General features: G+C 41.1%; 1 protein-coding gene across 11 annotated transcripts in view; it reads left to right on the top strand.

The window, feature by feature from the left end:
- The window catches only part of EHBP1 (EH domain binding protein 1), a 225622-nt gene that overhangs the window by 19492 nt on the left and 179839 nt on the right, over nt 1-26291 (top strand). For all 11 annotated transcript variants that reach the window (XM_075088343.1, XM_075088349.1, XM_075088353.1 and 8 more), the window contains exons 3-4: nt 14357-14414; nt 25576-25671. In XM_075088343.1, the coding sequence (XP_074944444.1) occupies nt 14357-14414; nt 25576-25671 (154 nt within the window). The remainder of the gene's footprint in view (nt 1-14356; nt 14415-25575; nt 25672-26291) is intronic.

The following is a 26291-nucleotide window of genomic DNA, read 5'->3' on the forward strand; positions in this document are numbered from 1 at the left end:
CACCCCTTTTGGGGAACATAAAGATTTCTTTGCATTGTTCCAGTGAGGTGAGGTGGCATTACAAAAGCTAAATGTCTGGCTCTGGTTTGCACTTCGACTTTGTAAATTTTCTCCAGAACACTTATTTTCATTAGCTTTGAAGTTTGACGGTTTCAATGACCCAGAGTATATTTGAACATTAACTGCATTGAAATGAATGAGTGAATTCATACCTCATTTGGTACTATATTGCTTGTCTGGCTGCAGAGCAAACAAACCCAAACTCTGTATATGTTAAAACTGAGTGCTAGCTTTCAGCCAGGGCAACGAGAAGCGAGAGCCCTGACTTGCCTGCAATGAAAGGGGTTAAAGGCTTTCATCTGCTGGGTCGCCTGTCTGCCTGTGTCCAGGTTGGGTCCAACCAAGATCTGGTGTGCCAAGGACAGAAGTTGCACTTCCTCTGGCGGTTGGCTTTGGGGAAGAAAAGCAGTTGAGAAGGCGTTGGTACTACATTGGGTAACGTGTTAAACATCAAGAGCTAGATAGGCCAGCGCTCATCTGTCATAGCCCAAGAGACAAGCTTAAATTAACAGATCAAGCTGAGATAAGTGTTTTGTCTGTGCTTGGAAACTGCAAAAGCTAAGGACAGCTGACTTAAAGCATGAAGTGCATAAATACAGCTGTGCTGAACTCTCCTGTGAATGCGGTCATTCAGGGGATTCACTCTTCAGTCTAGTAGCGAAGTGATCTTAATTTTCCTGAGCATTCCTCTGTGGGCCTGCCGGTTGTTTTGAAGAGCTTATACTGCCGGAGCGTGGGCATGCATGCACGTGTGTAGTGCTGGCCCTGCCAAGGCTGATGTTCCATCTGAATGCTCCAGAAGGAAATACGTTAAAATTGTGCAGGCTTCAACTTTTGAGCCTTGTTTGTTTTAAAGATGTAAAGTGTATTCTATACCAAATAAGCTGAAATATGTGGAAAATCTTATTTTGCAGAATCCAAAGAGTTTGTGTGCCCACGCATCTCTATTGTCTGTGTTGATGACTCTGCACATAACTGGGTTCCCCCTGCAGTGTTCTGTGTGAACTCTGCACAGCTAAAATTGATTCCCATTCCCTTGATGGTTAGTTTACAGAGTGGATTTTATTCATTAAGCTTCTTTGACCCTGACTAGGCAAATGTATTAAAACTCCAATTTGAGGTTTACATTTACATGTAACTTATCTTCATTTCATTTACTGTAATACTTTTATAAAAGCTTGAAATTAATTTTTTTTGTTCCTGTTTATCCTCATTTAGTGCCAGATCCTGTAGCACTTAGCCTGGTAGGAGGTTTTTGCCTTTCACTGTAAGGACACTGTTCTTCACTTGACACAACTAGGTGTTGCAGTAGGTTTGAGAGGCTTTGTCTTTTGCTTTGAGTGGACGGCTCTCAGCACTTTGCAAGATTAAGAGCATATTTTGCTCCGGGAACCAACCTGGCCTCCCTTTTTATTCATCTTTCTGCTTCCAAGGAGAACTGCTTTTCACACTGAACACATTTGTGTTTACAGATAACAAGTTTTTAAATTAGAGTAAAATTGAAATCTAGGGTGACACAAAATTACTTAATCTTTTAAGCTGTGTGCTCTATGGGGTAGAGGGGCTCTGTCTGTTTATCCTTTTGCCTCATTTAACGGTACAAGGCTGGAATCCAGCCTGCAAGACATCAATTCCACTTAATGAAAAATCTGGAGAGCATTCAGGAGTCTCTTCTGTGGCTGCAGATGTTACTTTACAAGTACCCCATGCTAAGATCCATCAGCTAACTAAAGTGGTCATCAGGCTAAAACATGATCAGGCATTTCACTATAGGATAGAGAGGGTATGGGTTCTGTCTGTTTTAAGTTGATATAAAATACCAACTATGACAGCACAGGAAGAAGGGAGGGAGCAGCATGGTAGCCAACATAGTGACCAGGTTTAGTCTCCAGTTACAAACTTGGTGTGTGATGGGTAGCAAAAGGCCTCAACTTAAGACTTTGAAACAGTTGATGCTGGTGGTATCTACGACTTCATTGGGAACGTAAGCAAGAAAAGGGCAGTGTTCATTTTTAGCAGTTTTATCTCTCAAAAAATTCTGGGGATGCAAAGGACCTTTTGTGCCTTGAGGAATGTCCCTCCTGTTGGATGTTAGTAACCACGTGTAAGCTTTTCAAAGGACAGTAGGTACAGCTCAGTGTACAGAAAAAAGATGTGAAGTACCACAACTTGTTGATTCTTCAGTAGGGATGCTGAGCCAAAGGTCTGACCTAGCTCTGAGGGCTCTGCTTGTAGAAGTGTCTGACTTAAGTGAAAGCTAGATCAGGTTGTAACAGAAAAACATCATATAGGAAGGTCATTTAAAAAACAAAACCAAACAACAATAACAAACCCCCCAAACTACAAACAAACAAAAAAACTTGGCTGGCTGAAAGATGTAGTTTTCTTTGTGCATTATCAGCATCAGCTTCAGCTATACTGTAGGTTCTGTATGTTTGCCTTTTGAATTCAAAACCAGTGCTTTAAAACAGTCATATGAAATATGCTATTAGTTTCCAGCTTAGCTGATCTTGAAATAATTATTTATAATCTAGTTCATCTTACAAACAGCAGTTACTAGGAAAATCTGTTTAGGTCGTTAGTTTTGGCATTTTTTTTGTTGTTCATTTTGTAAAATTTTTTAAAATAGAAATGTTTCACTGATTGTATCTGCAAATCAGCAAGTTTAGTATTTTTAAAATACTTTCCAATTTTTAAAAGCTGTAAGGTCATTTTTTTACATTTCAAAATATAAATAGAGGTCTTTCAGTTAAGAAATTTTCATTTTGTTTTGTTTACTGCATCCATCCCCTAGTGTTGGCAGGAGCTTTTGCTTGGTCTCTTGAGTATCCATGAGTTAACGTGCATTTTTTTTTCTTAGCCAATGCTGCTGGCAATGAGCCAGGGGTGTGACTTTGAGTGCATTAATTAAAAACCTCAGTCAGTTTAACTTCCTAAAAATGATACAGATTTTTAGACTTTGGATGTACGATTCTAGGGGAAGAATTGGTGATCTATAAATAGAAATAAATGGTGGTGCTTTGGAGATTGACTTCTGTAATCAGAAGTGTTAACTTCTGTTTCAGGAGGCAGCTTGGAAGCAATGTAACAACTTAATTAAACAGATTGAGCAGGAAGAGGAGGGGTTGTTCTAATTTTGCAGGCTTTGGAACAGTTATTTAGCTGTAAATACTGATCAAATAATTTCACTTTTTATGGCCATACCTCCATCTTAAAGCAGCTCTCGAAAGGCCACCAGCATGAAATGGGGCATCTTATGGGAAATCATAGTGGCAGTTCCTTGGAAACCATTCGCAAAAATTTTGTAACTCTGTTAGTTAATGTTTTAATTTCTTAACATGCAAGAAAATCATAGCTTTAATTTTGGAAACTATCCATGTATAGCTTACTGCTACAAAATTTATCACGTTGGCTTATTCTTATTTTTTATATTTTGAAGGTCTCATTAAGCTTGGAGAGGACAAGGTCTGTAGAGGCTTTGGGGCTTTTTGTTTTGCTTAGTGTGTTAGTGTGTGACTTTAGGACCTAAGTTTAAATGCAAGGTTCCCATGTTTCTCTGTGGCGTTCTGATGCTGTGGTTGTTTCAGAGATTTCTAGAATCTGGTGCATTATTGCAGTTGGTAAAATCTTCTAGTTTTGTGCCCCTGAAGGGTGGCAGAAAGGTGCATTATTTCCACTGGTGCTCCAGCTATTCAGGAGTGTTCCTCCTGGTAACTGGGTGCCTTGCTGAAAGCAGGTGATTCATAATCTTGTGGTTGGTCAAACAACCAAGGTGATGCCAGAATCTGAGCTGACAAAGCAGTTCAAGATCTCATCTTTCAATGCCTTCCTTCCCTGAAAGGGAGTTCATACTTCTTGATACTGTATCTGTCATGGTTGTGACTGAGAGCACCTGACAATATTTGCTAAATCTGGTCTTCTGAGCAGAGAAAGGGGAAAGGAGCTAGCGCAGCATGTCGTGTTTTCACTTCCCTTCCTCCCTGTTTTGTTTTATCTTTGTGACATTTAGAGAAGTGAAAGGAAGCTGCTGACGAGGAGAGCTCAGTGTGCATGGGCCAGGAGTACCCATATCTCAGAATAAAAGTGGGTTAATTTAGGGCTCAGTAAAGTCATCATTTAGAAATTTAAGTGTGAGTTTGTATCCTACTAGCCCTTCCATGATGCTCCCTGTATGGACAGAGCACACCATAGATCTGCCCCTTAGCTTACTACATACTTGTGTTGTGCTACCCAGTGTTAGGCTACAATCTTCTTTGGAGTGTAAATCAAGAGTTTGCACTCTTCTTACAGCTTCAAGTACGTGTGTGTTGTGGTTTAACCTGGCAGGCAGCTAAACACGACACAGCTGCTTGCTTACCTCCTCATTATGCCCCCTCAGTAGGATGGGGTAGAGAATCAGAAGGGCAAAAGTAAAAAAACTCGTGGCTTGAGGTAAGAACAGTTTAATAATAATCATCATCATCGTAATGAAAAGGCAAACAAGGAGAGAGAGAGAGAAACAAAACCCAGGAAAAAACAAGGGATGCAATTGCATACCACCTGCCAACCCATGCCCCATCTGTCCCTGAGTGGTGATTGCCAGGTCCCAGCAGTTTATGCACTGAGCATGATGTCATATGGTATGGAATATCCCTTTGGCCAGTTCGGATCAGCTGTCCTGGCTGTGCCCCCTCCCAGCTTTTTGTGCACCTAGCAGAGCGTGGGAAGCTAAAAAGTTCTTTACTAGTATAAGCACTACTAAGCAACAACTAAAACATCAGTGTGTTATTAACATTATTCTCATCATAAATCCAAAACAGCACAATACAAGCTACTAGGAGGACAAATAACTCTATCCCAGCTGAAACCAGGACAATATGCAAGCTTTTCAGAGTTACATGTATTGAAGAGGCAGGCTACCTCTTAGTGTGTCTTAGCACTCATTTGCTCTTTGTAGGTATCAGCCTTTTTAATTAAAAACACTAATTACTGTGTAAGCATCTCTGTCCCTTAATCCAGGCACCTGAGGTAGCTGATACAAACTTTCTCTTTAGGCAAACCCTACAAGCTGGTACCATTCTGCACTTGCTGCCCACTCAGAAACCTTTGGTATGTTCACAACTTCTGTGCATCTTCAAACTATAGAGGTTGCTTAGTGTAATCCAAAATATTTTCTTAAGAAACAAAAACAAACAAGAAAACCCTGTTGCTGTTGGTCTGGAAGGGAGCTTTGAAAGGCACATGGCGCCAGATTCTCCTACTCCTGCCCATGCTGAACTGTAATTCCTTCAGGATGAGTCCATGGATTGCAAGAAGAGGAGGATGGAGGCATTAACACACTGTCACTTCTGAGACTTGCTTTGTCTAAGTTCTAACTGGGACATTGGGATCCCTGTGGAACAGCTTGTTGCAGCCTGTGGCTCATGAATCTAAACATTCATTCTTGTATTGGTGTGTGAATATGAAACTTGCCTTGACAATAAGAACAATGAAGATAATCCTCTTTAATTGCTGTGCAGAATCTCTGTTAAATCTGTTTTAGACAAATTGGAGGAAGATTTTATTGTGAATAGTTCAGTTTTCTTGCACTGTGGTTTTGGTGAAGGATGCATAGTTTTCTTTTGTTCTGCAGTAATTGCAGAAAATCTTTGCTGTTTCCAGATCAAAAAACAGAAGGGCCTTCTGTTTGAATGCTGTTTGGGGTGGGGGGGGAAGTTATGCAAAATGGAATATGATCTGTTTTGTAATGCGGTCTCGATTAAAATTGACAATGTAGTGCAGAGAAGCCTTTTGCATATTTTTAGTACAGAAATATATTGTCTAATGTGGGCATTTGTTTTAGGTGGGTTGAAGCTACATTTCAGGCAGCATTTGTCAGTCAAAGAGTTACATTTTTCTTATGCTTCTTACACTTTTTATTGTGAGAATACATCTAACATTTACAGTTGTGCTTCAAAATAAGAAGAGATAACACAGTTTAAGGTATCCTCAGTAACACACAGATGCTGTTGTACAGAGATATCTTTGGTGTACAGGTAGAGGTATAGGTAGGTCATGGAGTATGACTAAAATCAAAGGGAGGGTTGATGATGCTCAGTGTCTCTTAATTTTCTGAAGGCTGAATAGTCAGTGAGGACAGGAGCTGGAATTTAATTAGAAATTCCTAGTTTACTTGCTCAAGTTTGCTAAAACTGTGTTTTTCTGGTTCTTGTTACTAATCTGTTTTATTGTTTTACACCACAGTGAACATGGACATTCATGAAGAGGGGTAAATAATGCTGATCACTTATGTCTGCTTAAGGAAGTGCGGGATGTGGAGGCTGGGTGCATGGAGGCCTGTGTTCAGCACTTGGTCTTCATAGCATATAAATGGCCTAACGCTTCACCTTCTTAAACCAGCTTTCAAATGCACTGTTACCTATGAGGTGCAAATGAGTTTGACGTCTGACTAGTTTGTGTTTATTCACTTGGCAGTTGTCGGGCCCCTGCTCTGCAGGGAAGAGGATCAGAATAGTGAGTTTGCCGTGGATCAGGACTGGGCAGGCTGTGCAAGCAGGTTTGCGTAGTGCCTGTTCTTGCCACATGCCGCTTGGGAGGAGCAACCTACCAACTCTGAACTGAATGCTGTTTTTTAATAACATTGATTCATTATTGTTAAAATGTAGAAGACTAAATATTCTGAAAAAAAGAACATAAGAAGGAAGATAAGTCATCTGAGAAAGATCTGACTCATGGTAGCCTCCTGTGGACTTTCCACTATAAAACCCGCTCTGCTTTCTCCATTTAAGGTTTGTTTGAATGGCTCCGTTAGCCTGTGCTCCTCCCTGCCAGTTAGCCTGAGCCCCCCACTAGACCCACACAAAAACCTGACCTGTGTTCGGTGAGATTTTAATGCTCTGAACTTACTTGACGGGGGAGGTTGGTTTTACAAGCAAGCTTTTAGGCAGCCTTAAGCAGCTCTTGTTTTCTGTAGGCACTGTTTGTCATAGAGTATTGGGAGGTGTTTCTAAGCTCTGGTGTGGTAGGATGTGTAGTGTAAAGGTGTGGACTAAGCATCGCTGGAGCAAATGTCTGCCTAAGGGGAGTGTCTATGGTTATAGGAGAGTGAGATAAGAGATTTACTTGGTCCTTCTAGTGCAGTTCTCTTAGCTTTGCTTGTCCCAAGGAGGGGTTAAATTGGATCAGGCAAAGAAAGCTTCTGCATGGAGGGCAGCTGGATGTGACATAAAATTCAGGGACTAGTCAAGAAATCCTCCTATTACTGCCAAAAGGCCGTTAAAGAATGTAACTGCAGAAGACTAGGGTCAGTTTGTGTATTCTGCAACATAGAATTCTGTGGCAAAAAGCTTTAAGAAGAGATTTTGCTAGATAGTCCTGTCAAGTTTGTTTTGCTCAAGATTCTTTCCTGCAATAACTCCTTGCAAAATGACGCAGAATCTGCCCTTCTTGCTTGTTCTGAATAATGGACGAATTTAGGCTTTTAATCTAGCTCCTTCTGCAAACTTAATTTGTGCTTGGTTTAAGAAAACCAAGTCATCAGCAGTACATACTACACATTCCACACTCAGCCTCACAAATAGATGCTGTGCAGACTCAGTAGGTCTGTCTGCACTTGTAAAATAGTCAGTGTCTTGCTTTGTCCCTTTTATTGTGTTTAAACCAAGCAAAGCCGACTACAGCTTCTTTTGAAAAGTAAAGCATAATTTTGAGACTTAAATCTTGTAGAAGCCAGTCTGTTTAGCTGCAGATCTATGAAAAAAACCCACCCCACACTCTAAAGTTCAGTTTACAAGGAAAATTATGGTCTTCTGACAGCTTGTGTAGTCTTGAAAAAATAAGTAGAGACCTCTGGTCGGAAGAAGTGAAGGAGCAATTTTGTGTTAAGTGTAGAAAGTAAAGATGCAGAAGTGGAAGGTCTCAGCTATGGTGTCCTCTTGCTGTGCCTGTTTTAATGATTTCTCGTTTGAAATTTCCCAGCCTTGCGAAGACTACTGGATGGTTGCAGTGAGGGAAGAACAAGCTTTGTCTTATTTCAGGGGCTTAATGAATATTCTGCAATGAGTTAGGTTGGGACACTGCTGTTTTGATTCAGGTAGTCTGATGTGGTAACACTGTGCGGTGTTTCAGAAGTCTGTTCACAGGCCTTACGTGGGAGCCTGCAGTGAAGTGGGAGCAGACAGGCTAGGCCAGGTGAACACATCAGCCCTCCCACCTCAATCTGCTGATGGATGTGTCTAGGCATCTTGTACAACTACATTAAATGATGTCTAGGTACAAAGTGTTTTGAATACCCTTAACTTCCACTGTGGAAGGGGAGGTGGGGAAGAAAACCTCAAGCCCCTTCCTGAAATGCAGAACTTAGTCTCGTAACGTACTTCATCTTGTAATTAGGTCAGATGGGTTTTATCTGCACAGCATTTTATTTTCTTCTTAATGTTTCTGGCTTTTGCAATCAGTGCTGTACCTTCACTCAGCAGCAGGGCTTGTTTGGCAAATGCATCAACACATGACATCATTCTTACCAGCATCTCTAGGGCTGTTCAAAACATCAGTGGTGACTTGACTGCACTTCCTGGAGTTGTAGGCAGCTGTGGAATTTCATTGATCGTGACCAACAGGAAATTCTGAAGGAAAAAAGCTTAGTACAAGGCTCGGGAAAGGCTGTTGCTTGATTAGTTCCTTGGCTAATGGTAACGCACAGTATAGTGTAGGTCCCAGTGCAGGAGACAGCACTGCAAAGAGAGCTTTTCAAAGTAGTTACCTATGAAATGAAGAAAAGTACCATTCATCCCAAATTAATGGTGGTGTAAAACTGATCACATCTATTTTTAAGAGACCAGTAGAGAGCCTTGATAGCATTCCAGCAGTTGTGTAGAAATCTGTGTGCTGGTGGAGAGGGAGTATTTATTCCTAATGAAAAACTTGCACATCATGCTGGTATGCACAATGCAAAGGGCACAAAATGTTATTTAAAAAAAACAACAAACAACTCTTATCAGAAGTAGTTCGACATTAGTCCTCAAGTAATTATTTTTATCCTTCAATAGGTGCATCTGCATACTATTGTGCTAACACTGCTGCTGCTCTTGTTAATTAACTCTTTTAAGCTTGCTTCACAAGAATAATCTAGCAGCCTGTAATAATTAATGCAGTTTAAATCAAACACAGTAAGAATAAAACAAACTCAACAACAACATAAAAAGGCAAACCCCAACAATTGGCAATTGTTTTGGCAATTAGATGCCAAAACAAACATGCAGTGGTCCGTATATGTACAAAAACGGTACCTTGTGTGTTACAGACATTTACAGATTAATGAATGTTATTAACTGTAACGATACCTTGTTAGAAACAAATACTGTTACCTATTTTCTCTCCTTTCACCAAAGGGTTGTTAGTAATTGGTCCTGCCATTGGCTTCAGTGGCTGTAATTAAAATTAAGTGCATTTGCCATTCTTTCCAACAACAGATTCTAAACAAAAGTCTTTTGTAGTTTTCTGTTATCGACCAGTAAATTTGGTGAAGAAATAGGTCAATGTTATCTGCTTCTGCTAAAAGGTTTACAAAACAAGACCTAACTGGAAACGGATACCTTTTATGTCCTTTTAGAAATAATGTTTGGAGAGTTCTGTAATCAAAGTATTGTGCCAAGTATTTCCTGGAATGATCAAACCAAACCCCAGAAGACCTTGAATCTTGCACAACCTCCTTCTCAATTGGTGAAATTTGTGGCACATAAGGTGATGGTCAGATGACATAGTTTTTTCCAGTCTGTGGAATGTTTTTGTTACTTTATTTAAAAATTGTACATATGGCAAAGTCTGGTTCCAGTATTTTATCTTACTTTTTTTTTTTTTTCCACAAACTGGTTGTTTCAATGAGATAACTAAAGATACCGGAATCATGGCTTCCATTTGACGGGAAAAGCAGGCATGGTTTTGAATTATAGATGCCTTATTAATCTGTATTTTAAATCTCATTTTAGTTACTTAGTATGCAGGGCAGTGATGAAGTTCTTTTTCTGAGCCACAAACTTTGAAATCATAATCCTTCCTGATGCTTTGCTGAGTAAGTTTCACTTGTAAATAATAAAATAAGTGTACCACTGTAAATTGCCTTTCTTCAGGAATAGTTTCTTGTATTCACTATTTACATATTTTTGTGTGGTTCACAAGTTTATGGTAGGCTTTATAAAATATGATCTTTTGGACCCAGGCTGGATCCTTCAGTACCTGCCGCTGGGTCCCTGCCTTTCACGTGGTAGTGTCTGACACCCTGGTGCTGCTCACTTCCTTCAGCTCCCCCTCCCAGGAGGCTGCTGCTACTATGGTGATGCTGCATACCAGCATGGGGTGAAAAGCAAAGCACGACCAAGGCAATCAGGTTAGATCCCAGTACAGCATTAAATACTCCCACTGAAAAGTTGGTGGTGTTGAATTGTACAGATTGAAGGAATTACTTGGTGTGGAGAGATAGCCGTTCACCTAAAACCCAGTTCTTTCCCCTACCCCAGCCCCATTGTCTTAGGGTTAGCAGTGTGTTATTCCTTGCCTTAAATGTAGTGGCTTGGCTGGAGCTGAATAAGTGACTATCCAAAAGCTGGTGGGTGGTGTTTTTTTTTTTTTTAAATTATTCTTTTCTCTCCGGACTTTGAAGGATTTCTGCATAAAGGCTTGTCAACCCTTAACAATCGTTTCATACTATTTAGTTTTTCAGAATAATTGTGTTGTGTTTACATATAGCCTCTTTACTCTTTTCTTTTTTTGAGGCATCTGGCATAGCCAGGGGTCTTTTCTAGGGTACCCTGTAATGAAAAAGTATCTACATTGCAGGAATGCAGGTTTGTATTCCTTCCTACTTCGAATCAAGTTGCTTTGGTGCTGACACTGGCACTCCTCCTGTTTCCTTGCTTTGCTTTGCTGTCTTGCTTCTCTTGGCCTGTTTGCACACGTGTTCTTGGGCCATCTCTGTCAGGGCTGGCCTCCTGGTTTAGATGTTGGCACCATGTGGAGCTGGCTGTGCTGCTTCACTTTTCGAGTTTGTGGCATGTTTCCCCCCTGCGGAGATGATCCAGTGCCATTGTAAGAAAAAAATCACTTCCGATGCCACGATAGATAAGAGAAGATCAAAACAGGTCTAGAGGGACAAAGCGGCATCACTGTTACCTGAGCTGAAGCTGTAGGAACGGAAGGGACCTGGGTAGGATCCTTCTTAGCCTCCCTCACAGGATCTCTGGAGACCTGACTGAAAGAAAACTTGTGGAAATTTACTCTTTAAATCCATCTGTTGGAACTCAGTGTTTTCATGATCTACTAAATAAACCATGAAGAATGTCTTTTTGTCTCTTAAATATTATCTGGTATCTGGTGTTCCTGTACACCTGAGCAGGCCAAGGCCACCGCAAATATAGGGGCTGGCTGCCCCAGCAAGAAGAAGCAGGGAGGAGATGTGCTGCTGAGCCCTGTGTCCCTTTAGATAAGAGGAAGAAGAGGAGAGCTGGTGGCAGCGTGGACTTGTACTCTCCCCATTAACCTCTGCAGGCATTGTCCTGCATTTTCCTACTGAAGCTGCTGTTTGTGTGACCCCTGGGACACAGAGTCCAGCTCTTGGAGGGAGGGTTGTCTTCAGTATAGCTAACCAGCACTGCAGAAATGCGTATCCTTTTTCCTTTTTTTTTTTTTCTTTTTTCTTCCCTAATTCCCTCCCCCTTCCAATTTTGACATTTTTTTTTGTGCTCAGAGGCAAGCTGAAGATTGAATGGGTCAAGGTTAAATTAAATCTGGTTCACGAGCTAGTTTCTGAAATGAAAATAAGTCAGCTTTAAAGTGCAAAGTGAAATAACTCCAGAAAAAGTTGTTTCTTGTAGGCATGGGTTTGGATTGCTTTGCTTCAAGGAAATTGCTTGGGGGTGATTTTTTTTCCTGGTGGCACATACACAGTTCCCATCAAAGTGAATGGGGGTGTGTGCTAAGAGATGAGAACCTAACGCACCCAACACCAAGTCAGCAAAGAGCTTTTGAAGTTCAACAGGCTGACCTTATTACCAAGCAAGATTTTGCAGGAGAAGCTGCAAGCAGAGCCAGCCTAAGGTTTAGGTCACCTAAACAAGCCATAAGAGTAAATTTACACAGTTTAAAATGCACTAGATTATTTCACTTTCAATTTATCCCAACCTGGAAAATAAGGGATGTATTAAAGGAGTAAGATGCAATACAGAATAGCAAATAAAAGCTGGTGTCCTCATTTCTTTCAAAGGACATGCCTTTAACTCTGTTATTTCAGGGGAACTTCAGTTCTGGTAGGGTTTAAATGTGAATCATAGGTGATGTAGTTTTACTGCAGCCTGCAGAAATGATGAACAGGTTCATGGGAAGGTATATAATACGTTAGTCAGCACTTCAGTGCTTAAAAAGAGCTCTCAGGCTATTAAACCAGTTGGGTTTGGTTTTGAAAAGTTAATTATGAAGTAGATACAGTCTCCCTGTGATGAATACTAGAATAGCAGTGTGAACACTGCTTTTTAAAATTCAGAACACTTGTGTGGATTATTTTGGGTGCATCCTTTAAAGAATGCTTTCAGTGCATTGTAGCTTGACTTTTACTTGGTAACATCTAATTTTTTTTCTGCCATGATTGTTTTTTTAACATGAAATAGGTTTTCCTATTGGCTTTAGAAATGCAAGGATTCTTACACTGGTGTCTCAAAACTGAGTAGCATTTTTTTTTCCAGGCAGAGTCACAGCTTTAGCACTATTAAGTGGAGATGTGAACTCCATTGAAAATTGTTTGCAAGTGGATTTGCAGTCAGGCTTGCTGATTGGATCAGCATGGAAACAAAGTTGGAACAGAGGGTCAGGAGTCTCAGGAAGAGGTGTCGTGGGTCTGGAAGTGGGACCAGAAGTGTGGTCATACAATGGGAAAGTGCGTCATGGCCCCCCCGAAGCCTGGAGTTCAGGTCAATATCAAAACTCAGTCAGAGAGAACTGTAAAACTAATCACAGAATCACAGAATGGTAGGGGTTGGAAGGGACCTCTGGAGATCATCTTGTCCTCCCCCTCCCCTGCTTGAGCAGGGACACCCAGAGGAGGGGGCACAGGAATGCATCCAGGCAGGTTTTGAATGTCTCCAGGGAAGGAGACTCCACAACCTCCCTGGGCAGCCTGTCCCACTGCTCTGCCAACCTCAAAGTAAAGAAGTTTTTTCTCATATTGAGGTGGAACCTCCCGTGTTTCAATTTGTGCCCATTGCCCCTTGTCCTGTCATTGGCCACTGTTGAAAAGAGCCTAGTCCCATCATCGTGACACCTACCCTTTAGATATTTATAGGTATTTAGGAAATCCACCCATAGTCTTCTCTTGTCCAGGCTGAACAAACCCAAGTCTCTCAGCCTTTCCTCATAAGAGAGATGCTCCAGTCCCCTGATCATCTTGGTAGCTCTCCACTGTACTTGCTCAAGCAGTTCCCTGTCCTTCTTAAACTGGGGGGCCCAAAACTGGACACAGTACTCCAAATGTGGTCTCACTAGGGCAGAGTAGAAGGGGAGGATAACCTCTCTTGATCTGCTGGCCAGGCTCCTTTTAATGCTTCCCAGTATACTGTTGGCCTTCTTGGTCACAAGGGCACAGTGCTGGCTCATGGTCAGCTTGCTGTCCACGAGCACTCCCGGGTCCTTCTCAATAGAGCTGCTTTCCAGTAGTTCAGCCCCCAGCATGGAGTTGTTCCTCCCCAGATGCGGGACCTTGCACTTGCTGTTGTTGAATTTCATGAGGTTCCTCTCGGCCCAGCTCTCCAGCCTGTTCAGGTCTCTTTGGCAGAAGTTATAGGGCTGTAACCAAGAAATAAATCTTTAAGGGGTGAAAAAGTGAAATTGCCTGTGTTCTTTGCTACTTAGCAGTACCTTTTCAATCTGTCTGCCTTGAAATTCAAACTAGAGTTTGCACTGGTGTTTATTTATTTACGGTTTATTAAACCGTATTGTTTCCAAGGTGTCTTTAAAGAGGCTGGATCCTGTCCTCTGCCACGCAGAAGAGTTTCTGCTCAGGTGCACTGCTGGCTCTGGGGAGATGCCCGCAGGCAAGGAGAGCAGGAAGAGAAGGATGACATTAGTGTGCAGACTGTAGGACAGCCTTTTTCTAAAAATGCATTATTATTTTTCCTCTTAACTGACTGATGCTGAGCGCCGTTTTCAGATGAGCTATTTTTAAGAGATAATGTATCCACTAATGTTGTCATTATGTATTGCAAGAGTTTTAATATAAACTGTTTACATATTGATCGTGCTGTAAATTAAGCTATTTCTTCCTTATCTCCAACAGGCAGCCAGATAAACTAGTGGTGGTTTGGACAAGAAGAAGCCGAAGAAAATCCTCTAAGGTTAGTTGATTGCTCAGTAAGTCCCAACTTCAGTGACAAGAAGGGTCAGCTGTTTGAGGGACTGGTTTCTTGAGTGTGGGGAGTAGCCAAATAAATGAGAAATATTTTAATTGTTTTTCTTTTCTTTTTAACTCAGTTTAGCCATAAAGGTCAATATAAGCTGCTGTTGATGTCAATGTTAATTTATAGAAACACTTAACTGATTTCAGCTTCAGTTATTTGTTTAGCAGAACCGTATCATCATTTCAATTTCAGTTATTAATTGCTAGACCTAATTAGAAAGGAGAATCTGTTTCACTACTAGAAGTGTATTAAACATAATAGTAAAAAAAAGTAGTAAAGAATCTGATGTCACTGCAGTAGGGAGATAAAACCTGAATAAGAGCCTATTTCACAACTAGAAAAATAATACAAATCAAAAAGCATAAACACAGGCAGTTTCATCTGGTAGTGTATAGTTGAATTAAATTTTAACATTTTAATTCCACAAACACTGTGAGGAAGCATGTGAATTTGTCTTTTATGGCTAATGACTTGGTAGCCTGAGAAAAGGGAAGCTCCAGGTAAAAGTCAGTCCAGTATTTGGGCATTCATAAAGTTTGTCGTGCACGTGGTTGGGTTTTTTGATGTGTAAAAGTTTTGCAAGCAGAGTAGCTCTCTCTTCTGTGAGCTTCACCGTACTTTTTCTTTTCTTTCTGCAGTAAGAAATCTGAAAGCCTTATGAAATTACTGTCTCTTTGTTAAATGGTGCTCAGTTGGTCTAGACTGCTGAATTTTACTGCTCTGATGGAGCCCCCTTTGGGTCTGGGGCAAAGGGAAGAGTGAGTCAGTTTGGGGGTGTGGCTTGGTTTCCATAGAAAATGAAGCTAAAAAAACCCCCACAGCACTCTCCATTTACACTGAGATTGAAACAAATGGCAAGTATTTCTAAACTCTGCAGTGTCTGATATGACAATATCTTGTTTGGTATTGTGTTATTCACTAATAAGGGTAAAATTTTTTGTCAATCCTAGCAGTCAATTGTTGTGGCCCAGTGAGGTGGGGAGCCTGTGTCATGTGTACAGCAGGCAAGCAAAGACATTTGAACACTGGTCGTATTGCAGGACTTCTTTTGTTGCCTTTTGTCCTCTGGTGCAGGGCTGTCCCCCATCTGTCCAAAAGCTTGAGAAGGGCAACATAAATGAGCTGGGGAAAAGAAGGGTCCTAACCACTGGGCAAGTTTGCAGGGGGAAGGAATGCATGCTGGTCTCCTCCCTTCCCAGGAGCACCTCCTCTTCAAGATAACTCAGCTGCATTTGCTCATACCCTCTCCCCACAGCTGTTGCTTCTTCCCCTGGTCAGGCTTATGGCAAATGGTGTTGTCCAGAGGAGAAGTTCTGGAACTCAGCCTTTTAATAATTCTTTAAAATTCAGTTAAATAGAGGTGGTCTAATCTCCTTTTTTTGGTATATGCATGTAACTCAAAATTATATTTCCAAGGTCTTTGAGATGGCAGAGAGAGGTCACTTAACAATAGAGAGATATCTTGAAATAATTACATTAAGTTGAAAAACTTCAATGTTTAGAAAATGTGATATGCAGTTTCCTAGCCTACTCAGGAAAGACTTTTGCAGTTTGTTTTTTTTTTTCCTTTTCACTGGTACTGCTCTTTTTCTGACTTTTTCTGATTGTCATGCATATTTGCTGTATTTTGTCTTTTAACTTAAAACAGTTTAGAATAGCTTAGAACTCATCTGAAGACTGGTTACTGACTGAAGGTGACTACACAACCAAATGCCTACTCCAGGTATTACCCAAAGGTGTCACCTGGTGAGTAAACAAGGCTCTTAACTTAGTCTGGCACCTTTTCCAAGATAACTGCTCCTGTTCCATGTTCATACTCTCCAGCAAAGCCAGTCAGACTATTCCTCTTTCATTGAAGGATAAACTAGCTCAGGTTATCTTGAGTTTATAGCATGGTGTATATCTAGGTATGGAGACTGTTGTGGCTTACCCTATGATAACTTTTTCATTTTAGTTTTGTTTAATTTCTAGAGAACAGAGAGAGAAAAGATAATATAGAACAGTGAACTCAATACTTACACAAGCATTGTAACCCTAAAAGGTTTGGTGAAAAGCAGGGTATTTGGCCATGAATGACTGGTTTGTTGAGATTCAGAAACAGAAGCTATAACAAAAGCCCAGCAGGGCTTTGTGAAGTGATGAGTTTCTGCCTGTGGTGTTACGGGCATGATGCTGTAGGCTTCAATGGCAACATTTCACTGAGGCAAGAGGATTTTCTGACACTAGCTCAGCTTTTTGGGCTTGAAGTTTTTTTCAGCTGGACCATAAAGTTCCAGGATATGTCCTCCTGTCAGTGTCCTCTCTTTTGGTCACCAGGCAGTAGAAGCAACTCTTTGATAAACTGTCAGATTTACCTGAGACTCAGAAAAGTCTTTTGCTGACTAATTAAATCATGCTTACTAAGATCCCACAAAGGTACACTTTGAAAGAGGCTGAGTGGTCCTGAGGCCTGGGCAGAGGATAGAGTTAATTTTAAAGCTTAGGTAGATGATATGATTTGAGCTGTGTGGGTCCAAGACTACAGATCAATAAATGTTCTTGACCTCTTACTCATCCTGCCAGTAAAATACTTTTCATCATATTTGTTTCATCTAATAGCTTTCTTGGAAGCAAGTCAAATGAATATTTCCTATTATTTTATTTTTGATGGACACTGGGCTCAGTGGGTACAAAGCATTAATAATTTTCTATGTTCTTCAGTTTCTTTGAGAAGGAGGAGGAGAGGGATGAGGTCTTACCTTACTGTAAAGATGTTGTAAAGACTTTTTTGGAGGTTATGGTTTCTTTTAACTTTTCAGATCATTAGGGATAATGAAGGATATCCCTATGTTAGTGTACAGACTCACAGAATGGTTGAGGTTGGAAGAGACCTCTGGAGGTCAGCTGGTCCAATCCACCTGCTTAAGCAGGGCCACCTGAAGGAAGGTGCTTGCCCAGGACTCTGTCCAGATGGCTTTTGAATATCTCCAAGGTGGGAGACTCTGAAACCTGTCAGGGCAACTTGTGCAAGTGCTTGGTCACCCTCACAGTGGAAAAAGTGTTTCCCGATGTTCAGAAGGAACCTCCTGTTTCACTTTGTGCCCACTGCCTCTTGTCCTGTCACTGGGCACCCCTGCGGAGAGCCTGACTCTGTACCCTCCCTTTAGGTATTTGTATACATCTATAAGATCCCCATGAACCTTCTCTTCTCCAGGCCTAGCAGTCCCAGCTCTCTCAGCTTTTCCTCCTATGATGATCCAGTCCCTTAAACATGTTCATGGCCCTTCGCTGGACTCTCCCCAGTAGCTCCATGTGTCTTTTGTACTGGGAAAGTACAAGAGATATGTCATAAAAAATGTGGTGCAAATTTGAGCTGAAAGCTGAGTTCTTGATCCCCTTTTAAGCCCTTATTTTTCTGACTTTTCTATGATTTTGATATGCCTTCTCACCCACGTACTTTCTTTCCACGTAAACTACCAGAGTGCTCCCTCAATTAGAAAAAAATCATAGGAGACATGCAGGAGTCTGAACATTTTAGTTGTTACTGTGGGAAACATAAGATTGGAGCTGTAGTTTATGTTAAATTATAGTAAGTATTAAAGTTGTAAATGAACAGCAATAACCATTTAGAAAGAGCATTTAAATGGCAGTCTGATGGATGGAATACAGAACCACAAATGTATCCAGCAGCTACTGACCTTAATGCAGATTTAAGTTGCTTACAGTTCTATTCTGGGAAAGTCTGATTTTGATGCTTTTCAAGAGGCATGTCAAAACAAGATGGCTCTGTATAGCTGGACATCTTCATTGTGCATGCTGGGGGTTTGCAGAAGATGGCAATTTGCAGTCACAGAATCACAGTATGGTAGGGAAAGGGACCTCCAGAGATCATCCTGTCCAACCTGCCCTGCTTGAGCAGGTGCACCTAAAGCAGGGAGCACAGGACTGTGTCCAGGCGGGTTTTGAATGTGTCCAGGGAAGGAGACTCTACAACCTCTCTGTTCCACTGCTCTGTCACCCTCACAGTAAAGAAGTTTTTTCCCATGTTTAAGTGGAACTTCCTGTGTTCCATTTTGTGCCCCTTGTCCTGTCATTGGCAGAATTACTGAGCAATCCTAGAACCAAAATGAACTTTCAGCCTGGGGCGGGGGGCAAAGTCACCAATCTACTGGTGCAAATGTTGTCTTTCTTCAAAATCAGGTAGGTGGGGCTTGCCACAACCGTTGAACCTCATTTAGACAGTTACCAGCCTCCATATTTACAGAAGGTGGACCTTGTAGCAGTGGACTTGCTTAACTCTTCCTCTTTGGTATCCTGTTCCACTGGCATGTTGCTCCCAGGTTTTCAGGCCCTGGGCTTTTGGACTTGCCTTTTTTTTTTTTTCAGCAGGGGAAGAATGTCTTTGTTCTAGTGTAGAACAAGGGAAAGATGTGTTGTAAATACATTTACCTTCATTTCACTGAGATGCTCTTGCATTTCCAGGCTTTGAACTAAGAAATTTCAATTTGAAAAGAGATGCTGCCATGATGTCAGGGAGGTACTTTCTGCTATTCCTGTGAATGTACACAGGCTTACAGTTGAATTATACATCTCTGAAGAACCAAATTTTCACTTGCTTCTAAGAGCCTGACAGAATTATTCTTCAAAGGTCCTTTTTATATCAAAACTGAAAGAAGGTGCCTTGCCTGTAATTTCAGCACTTCTGCTGCAAGTTTATTAAACAAAGAAGATATGGAACAATGTTGGGGACAGGGAAAGGACTTTAGCAGTAAGAGCAGAGCCAAGTGTAGGAGAGGGACAGGTCGTAAAAAGGATCTATATGTAGGGAGTGAAAAGGATCCCTTGTTATCCACAACAGCAGCCCACCCAGCCTTTGTTCAAGGATATGTCATCAGCAAAGCAGCAGTTGGGTCACCTGTTTTGCGGTCCTTGACAATCTGTTCCCTTTTCTGGCTGCTTCATTGCCTAGTACCAGCCCTGCTTGTCACTACCAGCTTCTTCACTGAGTGGAGTTACTAAGGCATGTTGTGCCTCTGACATGCCGGTGACTTCCTGGGACCAGCACAGTTCAGTAATGGCACTCCTGGGGCTTCTCGGTTTATTCGTGAAGCAAGGGAGTCATGTTGAGTTGCAAATGCAAGTGGTCAAAATCAGGGAAGAGTCATTCTAATGGTCTGTGCATATCCTTTCAGAGTTAGGTGAGGGAGAGCATAACGACTGAGTGGCGAGTGAAACTACTTAATTGATAAAGAAGTTGGAGGATCATTGTTAAAGAAGGTATAGAACATGAACAGAAAAGACTGCCTCACTGTTACGTGGTTACATGCTACCTTAATGAATTCAGTTTTGTCCTATCCTCATCTCTGTCTAGCCTCAGTCAGAAGCTTTGTAGGATTAAAGAGAGATTTGAGATATCTTTCCATTTTGTGGGTGTCTGGGGCATGGGGGACTGGCTTGCAACAGTATTGAGGAGCCATCATTGCACTTGAACTGAAAAAAGTCTGCTTTGGAAAACAAAACAAAAGGTTGTTTCATGCTTAATCCCTATAAAGTAAGGTCCTAGCTGATTTAAGCAGACCATGCAAAATTAGTGGAAACCAGCTATTCCTTTGGAGCTTGTAAACTGGGGACCATAATACCCTTCTTTTTGTCAAGGGTTCCATAAAGTTAAATTTTGGTGATGTTCTGAGATGCAGGGATGGATGTCTCTGAAAACTATGACAAAAATAAATCTGCATTCAGGTTTGGTTTTTTTTTTTTAATAAGAAGCCTGATAGATAAGGCCAGAAACTGCTTGATAAGAAGGCAAAGAAAATGTTTATCTGAGTGTCATCTATTGTGGGCAGTGAATAAGGCAAGGTTTGGTGAGAGAAATAGCATGAATAATGTATTTAAGGAATATGTCATAAATGTGTATGTGTGAAATAAAGTTTGAACAACTAGTCCAGTGCTAAAGAATGTTTCCTAGTGAAGACAGGTTTTGCTCATTTTCCAAGCTTAGCAGTTTTTCTGTAGCTTTTTAGCAGTTATACATGGACGCATACTTGCAGTTGTAACACATTGGTGTGCTGATGAAGATGTTCGCGGGGAAGACCTGTGGGAACCTGCTAGTTTCCTTGTCTACTCTCAATGAACACCGACAGCAGTGGGTTGAATGAGGGCTGCCTGGCATTTCCAGGGCTTTGAACTTTCTTCTTTGACATGTGCTGTTTTCTGGACTGCATCCCAGGGCGAGAGTGTGATGGGAGCATCGTTCTGGTGCCCAGCCTCTTTAACTGGAGAGCTAAGCACAGTGATTTCAGGATGATCATGGGGATGCAAGCTGCAGTCTGGAGTATGGTCTTTAATTTGTCTCCTCCCTTTGTGATACTGAGCTATGGTACAGAAGGATAAACCATCCACAAACTGCCAGTTGAGGTTTCCTTTGGTGTGGAGAACTCGGGAGTTTTTCCCAGTCCATTCTTCTTCCAGCAGGTCTGTTATCAGCTGGATCATACTGACTGTCTGCAGATGATATATGGCTTCGGTGGAACTAGTCACAAAGAGCAAATGAGAGCAATGCTTAGCCTTCACAAGCCATGCTGCTGTTGTGGAGGCACCAGATGAAGGATCTGGCTGCTTAATGTCAACTCTTCCTCTTTATTTTTTTTCCCTCTAACTGTCTAAGTGTTCTCCCTGGATAACACTGAAGAAGAGGGACTATCCCTACAAGCTGAGCTGCCCTAAGCACTGTTGGAGCCAGTGGAGCTTCTGCTTGGCCCTTGTGCCCTGAACGGTCTGTCACAGAGGCAAGTAGCAGAGCTGCTCTGATCATAGGCAGTGAACAAAAATTTTATCAGGGAAAGAAAAGCAGCAGCTCACTGGCTCACAATAAAAGCTGTTCCTGGGGCTGCAGGTGAGGAATAATGGTAGGTCTGGTTCTGACTTTTGCTTTTAAAAAACAATATTGAAGGCTTTTGATTCATAAATATAAACTGTTGCATAATTTGCAGCAGGCTTAAAATATTATGGTCAGCTCTAGGATCTTACAGGAAGTAACTTGCAGTTATCCTGCACAACAGAGGCAGGATGAGACAAGGCAGTAGTGAAGAAGGGAGAAAGCAAATGGGTAACATAAAGCATCTGGAAGTTTAGGCTCTTGAAATAATGTAATATTTTGCTTTCGAAGGGTCATGAAAGATTTTTGCAGAGACAAGGAAAAGTGTAAGCAGCAGTAAGCAGAGTTGGTCGTGATAGGGATGCCATATGTGCCACGTCATGAAAACCCCTACATACAGGGGCTAGGGAAGTTACTTCCATAATGCGCTCTAGTTGCCTGTATCTGCCTTGTCTTCATGATAAAGTGATGTACAGCTGGTAGAAGCATTTATTAACATCATGTTTGAAAGCAAAGTTCCTGATTGGGGGCTGTCTTCAACTTTATCCTTTTTTATTCAGATTTGAAAGACTGCTCTGTTTATACACTATAAACTAGATAGCTGAGCAGTGACTGTAAGGGAAGATTTATATTCAGGCTTTCTTGTGTTTTGTTGTTTGGTTCCCCTACCCCACCCAAGAACTGGCTAAAATATTCTGGTATAAGTTTGGTAGGGTTATTTTGGCTACACCCCACCCCCCCAACCCCCCGTAAGAGGGTGACACTGGATTTATAAATGTTTGTACACTTTCTTACATTACACAGAGTTGATAGAAAATGTTTTTTAGACAGGAGGATGGTGCTTTAAAAATAATGGTGTTTATGAAATAACCTGGTTTGTTCCAAGTTTCACAGATATGAATTTGTATTTTGGAAAGCTGTGCAATGTCATCTTCTCCAGTCCTCTGTCAGTTGTCATTGTCCAAGTTTACCTGTGGAATGGGAGGTAGTTTTATATGGTCAAGATCAGCCCCTGGCAGGTAATGATAAGAAAAGGTGGAATACCAAAGGCAGACCTTGGGTGAGCTACTCTCATCCTCTTTTGTTCAATCAATGTATTGCCATATGTTGAACTAGACAGAGCTGCTTTATAGTTTTCTGTAATCTTTCACCATTTGGTACTAGAGTTTCAGCAATGCCAGGAAATGTTACTTTTACGACTCAGCCCACTTGTAAAAGTAAGCCCACTCTGTGCTCCCCAGCAAAAACTGCTGGAGAACAAGGCTTAAGTTTGTCTAGCCTGTGCGTGAGGTCAGAGAGGTGTGTGAGACTCTGTTGTTTCACACAGTCAAAAAGTGGACACTTACCAAGAGTGAAGAGACTGTTCCTTGCTGATAATCGCTTAAGTGTTACTAAATGTTGAGAATTTGCACAAACGTCAGAACACTCTCCTTGTGTTTGAAATTACTGACTATTGAAGGCTGCTTGACAACAGTTTCAATATTTTCAGGAGTGTTTAACTTATTTTGAGTACAGTTTGTGAGCCCTTTAAATCATCGCCATTGTTAGCCCTTCCTCTGTGTTTTGCCCCTTTTACTTTCCCATTTCCCTTTCTCCTTCCTAACAAGCCAGACCTAGTTTTGATGTTATCTTTTTCTGTCATGCTGTTTGTGTGGTATAGTGTTTATTTTTCAAAGCCAAAGGAGGATTTAATAACATTCAGCTGATCACAGAACAGCTTTGCTTTAAAAGTTCATTAGCTACGGCTTGTCTCTTGGTTGTTTCTTTCAGTGACATGCCTGTCACAGCAACAGAAAATCATATATATCCATTTGTGTGTCTTGCTAACTCTCCTGGTGGGAGGCAATGCTGATAAAGGGCTTGAAGTAAAGCTTTGCCTGCACTGGTGAATACTTGTTTTCTAGTTGTGTGGGGTTTGTTTGGGGTTTGGGTTGGTTTTTTTTTTTTTGTGGGGTGGGTTTTTTGTTTGCTAGGTTTGTTTTTTTTATAAATGGAACAAGTGATTCTCAATTGAGCAGGCTGTCAGTGCCTGGACCCTGGACATAGAAAGTTTGACATAATTTTCAGTATTGGCCAAAACCAGTAAGAAAGTGCAGGTTGCAGATATGCCATGAGCTCTTACTAGTCTTGTGAAAATGGATATCTAGAAAGAGGATGGAGTGCACCTATGGAGAAGTTGATTTCTCTTACAAAATGCTACGTGAGGACTGGCTGGCTGGCAGGTGAGCCTGGCCCTGGGTCGCTGCCTTGTGCCTGCTGAATATACCCATCAGGCAAGTTGAGAACGATGGGGGGAACTGCAGGTCCCGTGGAAGGGAGAAGTAAGCAGGAGCTCAAGTGGCTGTGGTAGGGGTGACCACTACTGTGGTGTGTGTTGCTGCTCACAAAACATCTTTTTCTTATAAAATAAGCTTGTGGAGTAAAGCTATGAACAGTGTTGTTTGCTCTGTTGTTCAGAAATTCATCCAGGCCTGCTTTAGAATAATGAGATTAGACTGAAATTTGTGGAGTTAAAAATAGTAGAAATTGGGTCCTTTCAAGTTGCTCTTTTTAAAAATTCCTTTCTTCAGATGCCCCAAATCATGTTATTTAAGTTTACTTTGCAAGCACAAAGCATAGAAACATACTGAAATTTATAATTTAATTAGGCATCTTTGGGAGCTGGGGCTTTAAGCAGAACACCAAAGGTGGAAAAAACTTGTGATAAAACTACAGGAGAGCTGGCAATGTTCAGCAAGAAAATAAAAATAACAGGATGGAAATGAGCATGCTGTATGTATGTAGCTGTGGAGGCAGGTAGGGCTCTCTTTGGTGGCTGCACAGGCTGGATTCTGCCAGCAGCTTCACATCTCTTTGCAACTCTCCTCCTCATCTCCCTTCATCCTTCCTCTCCTTGCCCCTGCTGCCTTAGTTATTGTCACCTGTAGTTAATGTGCAGAATTCTGCTTTGTGAGGATTGAGGCATTAGAGTAAGAGCAAGTCTACTGGAGGTACCTGTGATGCTGCGGGCTCTGGTGAAAGCCCAGCCGAATGCAAGAGGGCTCATGAAGCAGCAGGCGGGTATGATGGGTCTGTCAGATATGAACCTGGCATCTGGAGTACACACAGCTTACAGTACAGAGCAGCAGAGAGTTATTGCCTCTATGTGATCAAATGGGACCAGCTTTGTCTTTCCCACCTTGGTATAGCAAAGCCATGTTTGAAGTTGCCCAGGTTACTTTAGGGTTCCTGAGAATCTGAGGCACAAGTCCTACTAGCATTATTATAGCAAAAATTTCTTCTAATAGGCAGTCTTCAGCTGAAGTTTGGAGTATTGGAAGGAGTATAAAACTACAGTGAGTGATGCTTTAGAATTAAAAAAATAAAACAAAGCCCAGTTAATTGGCTTCAGATAATAGTAAATAGATGGTACATTCTTTCCTCATAAAAACTCTACAGATCTTCAGTGACCCCTATGCTGCTCAGCAGTCACTTGTGCATCAGCATCCATCCCTCATTTGTCTTATAGCATCACAAAATGGATTAAGTTGAGCTTGGAAAAAAACATACTTATTCTGACATAGAAATGCTTACACATGTAAATATAAATGTAAATACAGACCACATGTCAATCCAAATAGATACTCAGAGGTAGACAAGTTCTCAGTCTGTTTTAGTGTGCTTTTATAATTATCTTTTCTAGGTGTAGGTACCCCAGCATATTAATTAATAAGAATATAAATTTAATAAATTTAATAAATAAAATTAATAAATTTAATCTGTATTATAAATAATTGGTTTGTTGATTTTTTGCTTTTAAAAAATGTCTTTTTGCTCTATTTAGCTCTAAACATGGTTGTGGCTGCACTATGTGCTATACTCATCAAGTATTCTTTAAATAAAAGCATTCCCTCATCTGGATAGAAACAAATTAAAGCTCAGCTTGCTACAGAAGCTCTGGCCTTATGGCCTTGATTTTTGCAAGGCTCTGAGTGTCCTGGCCTGTGCTATGTGCTTAAAAACCCAGAGTATAATACCTTGTGATGAACAGCTTTAGTTCAGTGGAAAAAAAATGCCTGCTAGTGGTCTTACTCTCATTCTTGGTGATACCCTTCATAGTGTTCAGCAGAGTCATAGGTTTAAGAAAGAAGCCTTTTTGGAGTCAGTGACATGTTACTTCTACCTATACATGCTGGGTCCTGTGGAAGTTGAGTCAGCCCTTTTGTAATGGTGCTAAGACAACTGTTTCTTTTCTTCCTTTAGGCTCATAGCTGGCAGCCTGGAATCAAGAACCCATACCGTGGGGTGGTGGTATGGCCAGTTCCTGAAAATGTTGAAATAACTGTGACACTCTTTAAGGTATGGCTTGTTTTGGTTTTTTTAAAGCATATCTTCCCATTTCATAAAGAGTATATATTTTCCAAAATTTCTGTTTGGAAATGACAGATTATAATCACAAAGGCCTAATCTTGCTGGGTTTAAGTTGTTAACTGTACAACCTTATGTCCCCAGCTTAAATTCTGGAGAGACGGATGTCTGCCAAAGCTCACTTACGTTGTTTAGTTAACACACTGAAATATCCCATTGAGCTGATTATGGCGAGTCATTGGCATAGAATTTAGTATATGTGTAACTGCGCACGTAGTACATGTGTAAGGGCTTGGCATGGGTTATAGCCTGGTTGGTTTTCTTTAAATACTGTAAGCCAGAAGTTGTCAAAACAGCCATTTCTAGACTGACTTGTTCAGTGCCAGTGCAGTGACCCTATTTCTTATGCTATTGACTGGGAACAGAATCCAGCTCTTAATTCCATAGTATTTAGTATGCCACACAAACGTCAGAGTACTTTAGTGATTGCAATCGTAGGAGTGGATGTGGAGTATTGGTGTAGTACAGAGAATTCTAAGATTTTTGCAGGAATTTTTTTTGTTTTTTAGGAACTGCATTTGTTCTGTTAAAAAAGAAGCTTATTTGTGTTG

The sequence above is a fragment of the Phalacrocorax aristotelis genome, chromosome 3 (genome assembly GCF_949628215.1).
Source record: "Phalacrocorax aristotelis chromosome 3, bGulAri2.1, whole genome shotgun sequence".
Classification (NCBI taxonomy): Eukaryota; Metazoa; Chordata; class Aves; order Suliformes; family Phalacrocoracidae; genus Phalacrocorax; species Phalacrocorax aristotelis.